We start from the raw sequence: 13,629 nt of genomic DNA, 5'->3' as shown, positions 1-13,629 counted from the left end.
AGAGCACAGTGGGTTTTTAGAGCTTTTTTTTTGCTGAAAACAGCTGTCTGATACAGTGCAAAAACACTAAGAGCAGTAAGAGAGAACCCATACCAGCTGGCAGACAGCTAAACAATAAGCTGAAACTCACTAAAAGCCTAAAAGCCAAAAGGAGAGGCTGGTCAAAAGGATAATTCACTAAAGGATTTGATATATACAAATATCAGTTATAACCACTTTAAACACCCCTGTAAATTGCTATGTGTCAGACTGGCAACATGTTTAGCATCTACTCTACCATGTCCTCTGCCAATTCAGTATGTATACTGGGATTGACTCCAGCACACTGAATCCTCAAAAGGATAAATACTTCTTGAAAATGGATGGATGAATGGATAGTAATAACATGATTGATAACATGGTTGGGTGGGCACAGCTCTTGCTGTCAGATCTTTCAAGCACATTCTGAGGGAAAATTAGATGTCATGTCAAAAATGTCTGCTCAGCCCCGACGCTTCGCGGTTGATAGTTTGGAGGCAGATGGTATACTAACTGTGATTGCTTTGGACCCTGTGTTGGCACTGAGGACTCTAATCACAATTACATGGTGTTCCACTGACAAACAGCACTGGCCAAACCAGGTGTTTCTGTAACATCTCAATGAAGTTAAATGTGGATTTAAGTTTCATGCATTTATTGTAAAATATTAGAGACACAGCAAGAAAAAATTAACCCTGCAGCGAAATATTGTAAGAGATATACCATTACTGTCCGAGGAAAAATGGGCTATGCATTGATGTATGGTAGAATACTCACAGTCCAAAACTGAAAATAAACCTGCCTAAAGGTGGCTGAGAGTCAAAACAGTTATAATAATTATAATTTATGTGCAACTATGAGATCAAGGTAAAGAGTCTATAAAGGCTATAAAGACAGAGTTAGTTTTTCTCTGATAACTCATGGAAACAACACCCACGCTCAAGCTTCAATTACTTAGCCTGATAAAAGTTTTATTTAATAAAGTAAGGAAGCCTTGCCAACTTGAACTCAACAGTTGGCTTTTAAAAGAACTAGAGAGACACAATATAAGCAGTCGGTGGAGTGTGTTCTCCCTAAACTTTATAAGAGGCAATCCACCATTTTAGACACAAAGGTCAGTTCACTTAAAAGGAGGAGCACAACTCAGCCTGTGAAAATGAATGAATAATGTCTTCTGTGGCTAGAGGAGCTTTTAAAAGTCTGAGAGAATAACTCTGGTAGGACTGCCCCCCTGTGGAAATTGGTAATGCCAATCATTGGCCAAGAGGCCCCTGAGCTGAACCTCATTTTATCAGTTGAATTATTGTGCTTTGTTTTAGTGACTATTGAACTGACACTGCTGTCAGAAGCCACACAACCAGTTTAATTTTTTTCTTACTATGTGGAAATCTGATGTTATTAAAATGTGAGTCTTACAGAGAAAACACAATGAGTGTGGGGCTCTCTGGGCATAGGAGTGAATTGTGTTTCTTATGACTGTAGGTAAATTGCATTGAAGAAAAAATACCAGTGATAATACTGAGCATTCATAAAACTAAAAATTGTCTACAGATGTGTAACTCCATAAGGCTACAATCTATGATTTATAAAGTGTATCCAAAGCCATGTGATTGTAACCTGATCCTCCATCATACAACATTTGGATGGGAACTTTAGTCTGGTAACTACATGAGAAGAAGATGAGGATGAACTCTCTAATAGTAAGTGGATGAATGTCAAGACAGTTGGAAACTGGATAGAGAAAAACCAACACATTAAAACATGACACATCAAACTTGGACTGCACAGCAAGATCTGAAGTAAAATAAAATAGAAAAAAAATCTTTGGAGTCTAACTTTATGAAGTGACATATCAAATCACTGAAGTGTTTTAGTCCTGCACTGTAGCTCAATGTAGCTCAACTGCATTCATCATCTAAAACTGAATTTGCACAGTAACAATAAAATACACAGCTAAATGTGTTACATGCGGTACATTCACATGTATGTTTGAAATGTGTATATTTAATGAAGATTTGTGGAGCTTCCATATTAAAAAAAACAACTGCACCTCCAGCAGGAGTTCATTAGAGTGGTTCTGCTCTGTATCATCCCAGCTTCTTTACAGCCAGATGATGTCAGGCACAGCAGACTTTGATGTACATTTCAAATAACTTCAGCTGAGGGCTGTCCAAGCGATCACTTATCCCACTTAAAATTGATCGTGACTCACAGTGTTTGCCACAGTGCAGTGCACCATCCCCTGGTAAAGTAGCCTACTATAATACAGAATAAACTGCTGTGTGTAGTATTGTGGCTTGACAAAATGAGCTCTGCCGCTTCCCTTAGTTGTAAAATCTTGCCTCTGAGGTGTTTGATGAGTCTTCAACCTGGTTTGTATTTCATCCTCTTTTGTCAGTCTGAATGTGCCCTCACACTAGCCTACGACAATGTCTGGCAACAGTTTGTGCAAAGCGACTTGTTTTTGTTGACACTAATAGAAAAAGTGCTCATGAATATTTATGAAAATTAATGACTGTGCTTCTGTCAAAACACCATGTTGTGTGGAACAGTTGTTACCGAGCGTCACGCTGACTGCCGTGGCTGACTCAGCGCCACAGTGTGCGTTTGCTGACAACCGTCTGACAATACTGAATGCTTACCATGCTAGCATCGATGACCTGTCCTTTCCCTGACTTTGTCCTCTCCAGCAGCGCCAGGACTATTCCCAGGGCACAGGTAAGACCGCCACCTGCAAAGTCCGCCACGAGATTCAGTGGAGCGTAGGGCTTCTCTCCGCTTCGACCCAGCCGGGATAAAAGGCCTGTGAGAGAAAACGAGGAGACAAAAGCTTCACACAAAATGTAATGGCAGCTTCATGCAAGGGAAGAATAATAGAGCTCTGGCTGGTCCTCAGCCCCGAAAGTGAATGGAAATTAATTAGTTCAGTCACTGAATGAATCGGGGTGTGATGCCACTTAATAAAACATCAAAAAAGGGAAAGGTTATCACCTCCTGCAAACAGCGACTCTTTTAAATATCGGTACTGCACATAACACCTTCAGAGACTAATTTTCAGTTAGTCTGAAGAGAAAACTGCTTACTTGGTTAAACCAGCACGAAGTACAAAGCTTCTTTGTCTTTTTGCTACTCAGAAATCAGAAAAGTACTGACTGCTTCACTTTAACTCTCTCACTTCAAAGTTATATTCTCTCTTTTATCTTCTCCCTGATTACCTTGGGGTACCAGTGAATGAAGCACACACACTATGCAGGTGTCTCCAAAAATTGCCTTCCTACTTTGGTGTGTAAGTGCTGTATAAACATACCCACAGAAAAAATGGACATGCTCTGGATATTACTTTTATTTCCCCAAATAACTTAAAATGACACATTTGTTATCAGTGTATTAGTAGGCCTAAGTTCACTTTTTACAACAAGTCTTTGTACTTTGTGTCCCTCCTGATTCCTACCCCTGATTGGCCTCGCACCTGAATGCTTGTCGCCCGTGTCAAGCTATGTAACATTGGATGGAGCTGTTGGTTTTCTGAAGATGGTGTTAATGTTCTGAAAAAGGCATTTTTGCCTCAGGGTTAGACGTGCTTAGCGTAACTTTGGTGTGCTGCAGAACACAAGCTGAGCAGGGCTACCTAACAAGCATGAAAACAAATCAAAGTAGTACCTGTTTCATCACAGAAACAAATAACTGTTAGGTCTATTTAAGTTAAAAGTGATATTACTGAAGAGATTAACAGAGAAGCACATTAACAGCATGTATAAGGACAAAATGAAAGTTGAAACCACGGGCACAACAGATTGCTCTCTTGAAAACCCAACTTTTGCAGTTAGAAGTATTGTATTGGCCATCAGGTTTACATAACAGCTGACATTATTTAAAGTAAAGAGGGTTCTGAATTAATTTTACCCTTTGGAGTGTGAAATTACCATCACCCTCCACTGGTATCTAAAGGGTGGTTTACACATATCTGACCTTGCATGTTGTGTTACTTTGTCACTGCTTCATCACCCACTCTTCCTGGAAGTGCTTCAAGATGAATACTGAAAATCACATTTTTAACCATGTTATCATGTCCATATGGTGTTTTTGTATGACACAAGACATAACATCAGCAAAATAAGCAGGCAACACCATGGCTGAGTATTTCCACCTTGGAAATGTAGTGTAATAATGAGCGTGGACTGAGGCAGCCTGGGTTTCACAGGTCACAAAACTAAAGAACTTAGTTGTCAGTTGTTAGACTGTCACTCAGTACAGTGAGCCAGAGTTTGCATTAGCACAGCCACTAACTCTGCGTCAGCCATTGCCAGTTACAAGCTAACAAGCTAAAAAACAGTATGAATAAATAAAAGATAGCAACCACACATTCTGATGTGTCTGCTAGTCACTGATTTTGTACAGCAGAGTCCTCATCTGACCGAGGCTCAAACATGAATGGCTGAAACACAAGCCATCTTGATGCTAACTGCTCTTTCGCCGGTCAACCTGGTGTAAGCAGCAGTGGTGAGCAGGGCCTATTCATAGGGCATAGATTTTGTTTTTTTATGCGGGAAAACCATATTAAATAAAACATTAATTATACCAGAATATTTTCTCTGAAGGGGATTTTAAAAATGGCATAAGTTATCAGCATATTAGTGGAGCTTACTTTATATCCAACCAAGGTCCCTTTTGTGAGTCTTAATATTTTGGGTTTTAAAGCAAAATCTCAGCATGTGGTGTTTGGCCTCATGTCTTAATTGCTGATGCCTGTGTCAAGCCAGGGTGTATTTTTGCATCAGCCCCCTCACTGTTTTAATTTTCCTTTTCAGGCGTGCCTAGGTTCTGTTTATGTCCTTCAAAACACAGATGTGTGGACTAATGAGCAGAGTGTGTGTATAGCAGCCAAGCATTTGAGAAGTGTTCTTTCAAGACTATTAACGTAGAAACTACTTCATTCCCCTAAATGACCGTGAAAGTCATTCAGCTGTAAGTTGTGCTAGCACTGGTCAAAAACCATGGGTGGTTAGATATAAAGTGAGCTGATTGTACAAGAAGGCAGATTTTTATGGCATCACAATAAGCACAACTTCCAACAACACTGAAACTAAGTGAGAGTTGAGAATGTGCATCTTTGAGGGTTTTCAATTCATTTTAGTGAAGTGCACCCACCTCATATTTCAAACAGGTATCCCAACCATATGGTGGGATACCTGTTTGGATGCATGGAATGCATGGAATACCTGCATCACCCTCCAGTGGTATCTACAGGGTGGTGCATATACATATCAGAAATTGTTTTGAGATTTGGAAGTCAGCATGTCTGAGTAAGGTGTTGCACTGTTTGTCAAACAGTGGCATTGATTTTCTGTATCTGACCCAGGGATATATTCAGCTGGATTTTCTAATAAAACATTTTGAATCTCCATACTCTTTTTACTCAGCATAAAGTAAGAAAACATCCAGGTAACAGGCGTCTCATTTTTAGCTGACTGTGGCTGGTTAATATGTCAGGAAGAGGATTAGATCAGCTGTAGCTATTTAATTCCATAAGAACTACAACAAAAAGTTTGTGCTCTCTTGAAGCCGGTGTCTGTATCATTTGGTGTGTGTCTTCACTGTACTCCACAATAAACAGTATATAGAGTAAGTAGGAGTTGAAGTAATGTAGTTCAGCGTGTCAGGTGCAGTTAATGAACATGTCATATATTATATTGCTTATCTCAGTTTCAGAATGTGGGTGTTGAGGCTTGTCACTAAAAACTGAGCCAACAAAAGGTGATTAAAAATTTTTAGTAGTTATTTTTTAGCCTTGGGTTAATTCTAAATGTTGAATTATCAACCTAAAAAGACTCTATAAGGGATTTAAAAGGATTTAAATATGATAAGTGGATTCAATACTGAATTTGAATTTGATAAAAATAATCCCCGTGTGAACTTTCCACTGTATTTGTAAATGCTGGTTGCAGTCACGTCGCTTTTCTTGCAAGTTTCTGAGGTCACGCCATGTGTTGTCTAAAGAAAAATGGAATCGTGAGAGAAAAGGCTGAGTGTTGACAGTGTGTGAAAATTCAGTCGCTTCTTTTGTATTTCCAAGGTCATGAAAAAGTAGATGGACAGGAGTCAAAACAATATACAAGTACATAGAGAAAAAAACAGTGATTTATCCTCCTCTGTCATCACCATGAATACTTGATGCTGTTAAATCACTCTGCAAAAAAATTCAGTCAAAAATATCAACAGGTACCTGACATGGCGAGGTAGTTGATGTCATGGCCAGCCGCGGTGGCGTAAGACCCACTCTGTCCGTACCCTGTCAGTCGAGCGTAGATCAGGCGAGGATTTTCCTTTAACAGCTCCTGTGGACCAAGGCCCAGCTTCTCCATCACACCTAGGAGATTAGAAGTGAGTCAATATGTAATTTCATCCAAAACTTTTTTTTCCTTCTTTTTTTTAATCAGCACATGTTGGTTCTCACTCAGAGTGAACCAGATGGCAGCAGCTTTGCTTTCGCACTTCTGATCCTGGAAATATAGGATTTTTTGTGAATCATGACTTAAACTTAAAATATGCCTAATCTTTGAATACCATATCACAACCCTTAATAACATGGTTCTTTGGGGATTAGTACTATATGGTTTTCCTTCCTGTCAATTCACAATGAAATATTTCACTGTGTTTACATGGACTTCTGTATTTCTATATTAAAGCCAAATTAAAAATAACTATACTTATTCTTAACTGAATAAGATCCAACTAAAATGTTTATTATTTAATGAGTGGTCTCACCTGCCAGGTGGCCTCACCTTTACGATAGGGTTCGAGGACCACATCAGACTGGACACAGAGCTTCCTGAGCACAGCTACGCCCTCTGCGGTCTTCAGGTTGATGGCCACAGATCGTTTTCCCCGTGCTTGTGTGTCCATCGCCATGGCAACCTTGGTCCGGTCCACACGGATCACCTTGGCTCCAAAGTCTGCCAGGATCATGCCACAAAATGGTGCTGGAGCCAGGCCCGCCAGCTCAATAACTCTCACTCCAGCCAGTGCCATAATGAAAGGACTATAAGGAGGAACATTTAAAACACCTCTCAGTATAATGTAGCTCAATGCAACACTAACACAAGAGGGGGTGAGGGGGGCTCACATCAGATTCTGTAATTTCTCATGTCAGGTTTTCACATGTTTTTATGAATCACATTATGGCTGCAATGAACAATTATTTTCATATGAGAGCAGTATCAGCTCATTAGTCCTCTTTTCACTGATGACCGCAGCCACGTGGAAAGTGATGAGTCACAGATGATGGTTTCACACATCTCACATTATGCTATTATAATACTGGCCACAGTGCTGCACTGTTACTGAATATTGAATGGAATAAAGTCACATTTTGAAGAGCTTTTTCACTGATACTGTGGCATCAAAACTGAACTCTTACTTTACTATATATGACAGCAAATTAGAGCTGAGAGGACTAGCCGATTAACCGATAGAAGGAAAAATTAATTGGTAGTTGTTTTAATAATTAGATGAGATGTTTAGATTCTCATCCATCACCCAATACCATCAGAAGTGTTTGGTCATGACAATGATCCCAAACATACAGCCATAAAACTAAACTTCAGAGACTACTACGGGGGCTTGCAACATGTAGCGGCCCCCACAGAGCCCTGATCTCAATGTGATGGAGTCAGTCTCTGAGATGCTTGGAACAACCTACCAGCCAAGTACCTTGATAATCTGTGCACAAATGGATTGAGGAGAACTAGGTGCTGCTTTGAAGACAAAGACTGGTCATACCATATATTAACAGGATTTAGGTTTTTCCTGTTTACTGCTCTTTACATTAAACATAATGTATTGAGTATTATGCATTATTTTTGTAGTATCCTAACTTTACTTTTAGTGTCTAACACTTCACTAACTGAAGAAAAGAAACAGCAACAAAGTACACAGTCCTGTGACAGATGTTGTGGCTTTCTGCAGTACATTCAGACCTGCTCTGATAATGACACTTAGACTCTGAGACTGACTGAAGTACAAGTTAGTCGCTTATTTCAAAGTCCAAAGTGACACACTTTACCAATAAGTGCTAAAACGCTTGTTACAACCAAAAAAAAGCAGCTGAAGTGCTTTGTGCAAAGCGTCCTGGTACACAGTGTGCTTCAGAGACATGGCAGCGTGTTACACTGTCTGACATTAGAAGAATAATGACAATAGATTAGTGTAGTACCACTATGCGAATCACTAACCAAGAGTATGACGCCCGAACAGGACACCGTTTTATGTAGCTACAGCACTGTTGTGGACAAAACAAGAAGTCTGCATCATTAGTTAAGCTACATTAATAGACAAGAGTCTGTGTAACTGTAGCCTGTAACCTCAGTTTAGCCTACCTTTACTTGTAAATCGGGGACAGGACACTTCTAGTGAAGGTTTGTGTACACACCAGGACGCCTCAGCTATGGTGGAGGGAAGGTGGAGTGAAGTTACAACCGACACCCGACGGCGGGTCACATGCTAGCTACACAACGAGAAACACCCTGAAAGTCCTGCATCTAATGATGGCACATATATGATACAGCTAATATCATTTAATCAGCAGATTATGGGTGCTGTGCTGTGCATTGTCTGTAAATGTTGCAAAAAGTAATCCTGATTTGAGGAAATGGGTTCTGAGTAACCACAAATCATACTAATACACGCTACCCACGGGACTCCTCCATAGCTTCAGCTGTACACCGGTAACGTTTATTGTTTAACAGTGATTGGAGGGTTGAATGGGTCGACGGGTGGATACCGCAGTGTACCCATTTTTAATATCGAGTGCTGACTCCACCTAGCCGGGCGGCTTTCTGTGTACCCAGGTCAAAAATAAAAGCGAACCCTGTGTATCGGCGGCTTCCTGGTGACCTCAGCGCGACGGTGGCAAGATTTCTGGGAAATGAAGTTTTTTATGGTTTCACTTGAATCGCAAAAAATAAATTTTACACCTTTGAACAGAAAAGACAGTTATTGTGGTATTATGCAGATAGAATACATAATAATATCAATATGGACATTAAAACAGTGTTAAATAAATTTTAGAATATACAACTTAAAAGAATTCAAAAACAACTTATATGTTACAAATGAAAGTGCAGGCTGTAGCTGTAGGTTTGGTACTTAGATTAACGCATATTATAAATATGGATCCTCCCTTTTCCCTCTTGCAAATGAAAAGTTGAATCCAGAAGTAGTAATCCGCACCATTTCACACTCCACAGTGGACCACTCTGAAGCTAACACAATGAGGTCTCACTTTAACACAGGCCAACTCATTAATGTGAAAAACCATAGCCACAGCTACTGTAATGGACAGGGAGTAATCAGCCCAACAATCTATGATTACCTATTCATAAATGGTATCAAATCGTAACCATGGACTCTCTTGATTAAAAGCTTTTGTGTTTACTTTTTTTATGACAATCAATGAAATCATTTTATAGACATTAAAAATACAATAAATATTGCACATCACAGATGAACATTAATGTTATTGCAAAATCCCTTAAGTGAACTCCCTCCTTACCACTGCAACAAACACATTTCTGCAGCAGATGCAGCTGAGCCTCGGCCAGTTACACCACAACTCCTCCACTTGGGCCGGCTGTTAACCCATCACCTAGATAAGACGGCACACTTCTTTCCAGGGGAATACCAGTGAAGTGATGATGTTCATCTGTGACCCTCAGCCACACTCAGCTGCAAACCACCTGAATTTCCAAAATAGTGTTGCCAGAGAAAATACTCTGAACCTTGATATCCTTTCCACCAAGTCTGCAAACAGGATGCAGAACAAAGTGCTGACAGAGTGATTTCTTTGCCTAACCCCTAAACTGCTCCCAGTGATTTTCACAAAATAATTCAGTGCATGAAACCAAAAATGTCACCTTTGGAGCAGTTATGTCAGGGTGAGCAAATGCTGAAATCTGGTGCTAAAATTCACTTTTATTTTTGTACTACATGCCAATTTCCAGCCATTTGTCTAAAAGAATATATGGAATTTGGACCAAATTTTGACCCCACCTGTTTTTCTTAAATATACTGAGACTAAAGGTCATCAATAATCATAGCGGAGGGGTTTATAATGTTATGAGCGAGAACATTCTGTAACACAGCTGGTAGGAACAGAGACTTAGACACAGAGAAACTCACAGCAGGCGAGTATGGAGGCAAAAATATAAAATCTTCACTGAAGATCAGAAAGTTCATACAGGCCGATCAGGGCTAACAAAGGCAGACAAGAAGAAAGCAAAAATCCAAAGACCCAGAGTCAAGGCCAAGTCAATAACTGTAAGACCAAACATCTGTCGTAGGACGAGGTTAAACAGAAAGTCCATACTCTGCTAGTTGGTCCCAACTTTGCTACATTTACAAATGAAGATAAACAACCTTTTGAATTGCAGTAATGGTGGTATAATGTTATTTCTACCAATTATCATAAACCCCCCTCATACAGAGTACAGACATACCCCATGGTGAGATTTCTTACAAGATCACTCGCCCCCGTACCCCACAGCCACCTCTGCGCTAAAACAGAAAATTTAGATCAGAGAGAAAAAAATCTAATAAGCGCCTGAATTAGCTGAAGAGCTTGCGGGGTGCAGCAGCTTTCTTTGACCAGCTGCATCTTCCAGCCACACACACACACACACACACAAACACTGAAGCAATTTTCCGCAATCAGAAATAATCTGTGCTTAAGCTCCAGGTGGCCTGGGACCAAATCCACCACTCTCGCCACTTTCTCTTTCTTGTTCTCACTTTTTAATTTCAAATTTGACAAAATGTAAAATCCATATATACGAGACATCAAAAGCATCAAATATCAAGTGAAGGCTCTGTAAAGTAATCGCTTTAATAGAAGTATGTGGTGAAAAAGCCTTTGTCTGACTTTAATTTGCTCATTAAAGCAATAAAAGTTATTTTAAGTGGATAAATCTGCATTTCTGAATGTGGAATATTAACATCGAGTGAATCAAGAAAGATTTTACTTTTGCTTACCTCATCTCTAAAATTAACAACACACTTTCCCGACAAATCCAATAACTGCAAAAGAAATACATTTCTCAGATTCCTGCATAAGCAGTTCCTCAAAATTTAAAAAGTACACAGCTGATAAAATATGCAATTAATCAAGAGATCTTCCTCTGAATAACAATTGTTTTCAGCCTACAGTAACTACCTTTTCATGTGATGAAAGCTCCAGGAAATGGCAGAAGATAATGATAGACAATCCTGCTGATAAGGAGAGTGGGCAACTTTAATTATGTCATTTTATTTCCATTCAGAATGTCAAGTGCGGAGCTAAGAGAAATGAGCTTTACTAGGCTGTGCCTCTGGCCTTTCAAAATGCTGTTACTGCTAAAACAAATAATAGACCATTACCTCTGTGAATCCTTTTGGGCGGATAAGAGAAAATTAAGTTTCCTTGTTTTTTTCAATAGAGTCCCTGTGGAGCAATTAAACACCATTTTAATAAAATGCCCACTCACCAGTAAATTGTTTCAAAGCATTTCTTGAGAGATAAAGATTTATTTTGATCCTAATGTCCAGCATTTATTATAGTTCAGTGAAAAAAGGCTCTGGGTTTGTATTAATGACTCAGCACAAAGTATTTTTAAAGACAGAAAGAAGTTTTGGTCAATATGATAGATTTCTCCAAAGAAGAACAGTGTGTCACTTTTGCATTAAACTCTAGCTCTTATGTCTGGTAGAGTGTTATCAACTACTCTGTTATATTAAAGGTTATCTTTTTATGCTGGAGCTGCTCCTGGCTGTCATGCTTTCACTGTATTATCATGTAGAGAATGCAGATGTGTTTGCTCATTAAATGCACAGCATGTCAATGTGTCTGTTGCATGCACTGGTAGCAGCCATACTCAAGCACCTATATCAGATAATATAAACAATTTTTTTCATTTATTTCTTTCCCTCTTTTTCTTTTTCTTCTTTTTTCCCATTCTGTTATCAAAAAGATGCAGGGAGAATAAAAATCTGTTGTTACCTGCCCTCTGCTCAGAGTGAATAAATAAAAGGAATGGTATTTTCTTACACTGAATAGTAGTAGTTTGGGAATAAGCTTGTGTACCTTCTTGCCAAGAGTTATAAAAGAAGGTTGATACCACTGTCATTACAAGCTAAATACGAAACTCATCCTTCGGAGGGCTTGGGTGTGTGTGTGCAGGCAACATGCTTCTGTATTCTATTCTGTATTGTATTCTATATTCTACATTATATTGTCACTCAAAGCTACAAAACATCATTGTAACACAGGTTGCGCAATCTTGTTTTTATTGGTTGTCTGTATCGATCGGACTGTGCTTGCAGGATTCAGGGTCAGTTAAAAGAAAAACCTCCCTGAGATTGACAGCATCTGTGCCTATTCTGTTGTGGAACAAATACCTCCAATGACTGAAATGTCAGCTGTTATGTAACCCAGATGGATGCCGGCGTAGATGGACACCAGGTTTATGCAAGATTTATGTGGCTCATTTCATAAATGCCAACTTATATTGAAGCACAGTCCAGATACGCAAACAGATGTGCCTACTGAGAGTTTTTCCCCCAGTATATTACAAAGACATTAGGAAGGAGGAAAGAAAACAAAAAAAGGAAGAAAAAGAAGAAAACCCCTAAAGAAAAGAAAGAAAATAAAAGTAAAGACCTCTTTGTTTGTTTTGATCTTGATTCTTGAAAGAGAAATCATTTACCTGCATTCATCAAACAGATAATTACAGCTTGCAGCTAAATTATCTCTCATGAGTCATCATATTTTACAGAGAACAAAACCTCTCACTCAAGTGATGCCGTCTCTGACATGAAAACATAAGCCTCAATTGAGCAAAACAAATGTGAATAACTGTGTCATTCCCCTACAGACTCCACTGGAACGTCTGAATTAGTACCTTTATACCTACATCATGAGCACCACTTTGTCCCAGACAGTTCCTGTACAGTCTAAGTGTTGTTTCTGTTGTTCTTCATGCTGATGAGCTGTGGCACGTCTTTGTTACGAGTTTGTTTAAAAAATCGAGGGTGAGGGAAATTATACCACTTGAAGCTGATATTTCGTTGTCTATTGTACTGCTGCTGGAGAAGGAAATGATCTCTGTCCTTGTGTAAGTATTAAAACAACTCAGTTGCATTCACAATTGAATCACTTGCAGATGCCAAGTAAGATTGATTTCTTGTTGCAATTGCTGTTTCCAAGGTACAAAAGAAAGAAAGAGGAAACTTGATAGATTTTTTTTTACATCTGGGTTTAATCAAATTTTAATTACTCTGACTGTATTGTTATTTTCAGCTACTGATAGTATCTCATTCAAATACAGTTGCGTATTTGAATGAGATACCTTTTTTAGGATTGGAGGTGGACATGAGTTAAAAACTCTATCTCTCTTTTAACAGGTGAGAGTAAATATATTTTAATATTCTGCTCCCTTTTCAAATGGGATTCACTCACCTCCTGATCTAGTTCATGCAACATTCATCACCTTTCTTTGAGAATCAGGTTCTTTATTAATAATGACAAGACATGAAGGGTCTCATCTGGAAAGCCTTGGGTAATAATTTACACTCTGAGGTGGG

At 39.1% G+C, this 13,629-nt stretch overlaps 1 protein-coding gene across 3 annotated transcripts in view; it reads right to left on the bottom strand.

The window, feature by feature from the left end:
* Positions 1 to 13,629, bottom strand: part of amacr (alpha-methylacyl-CoA racemase) — a 33,815-nt gene that overhangs the window by 7,260 nt on the left and 12,926 nt on the right. Inside the window, exons 1-4 of one of the 3 annotated variants that reach the window (XM_018662517.2) lie at positions 8,394 to 8,735; positions 6,801 to 7,057; positions 6,242 to 6,385; positions 2,661 to 2,821 (exon numbers count right to left, since the gene is read on the bottom strand). In XM_018662517.2, coding sequence (XP_018518033.1) covers positions 2,661 to 2,821; positions 6,242 to 6,385; positions 6,801 to 7,047 — 552 coding nt within the window. In that variant the 5' untranslated portion in view covers positions 7,048 to 7,057; positions 8,394 to 8,735. The other 2 variants (XM_051072938.1, XM_018662518.2) reach the window with 2 other exon arrangements.

This window comes from Lates calcarifer, linkage group LG9 (assembly GCF_001640805.2).
Source record: "Lates calcarifer isolate ASB-BC8 linkage group LG9, TLL_Latcal_v3, whole genome shotgun sequence".
Taxonomy (NCBI): Eukaryota; Metazoa; Chordata; class Actinopteri; family Centropomidae; genus Lates; species Lates calcarifer.
Note: the sequence above shows the minus strand (reverse complement) of the source record. Positions and strands in the feature narration are given on the sequence as shown.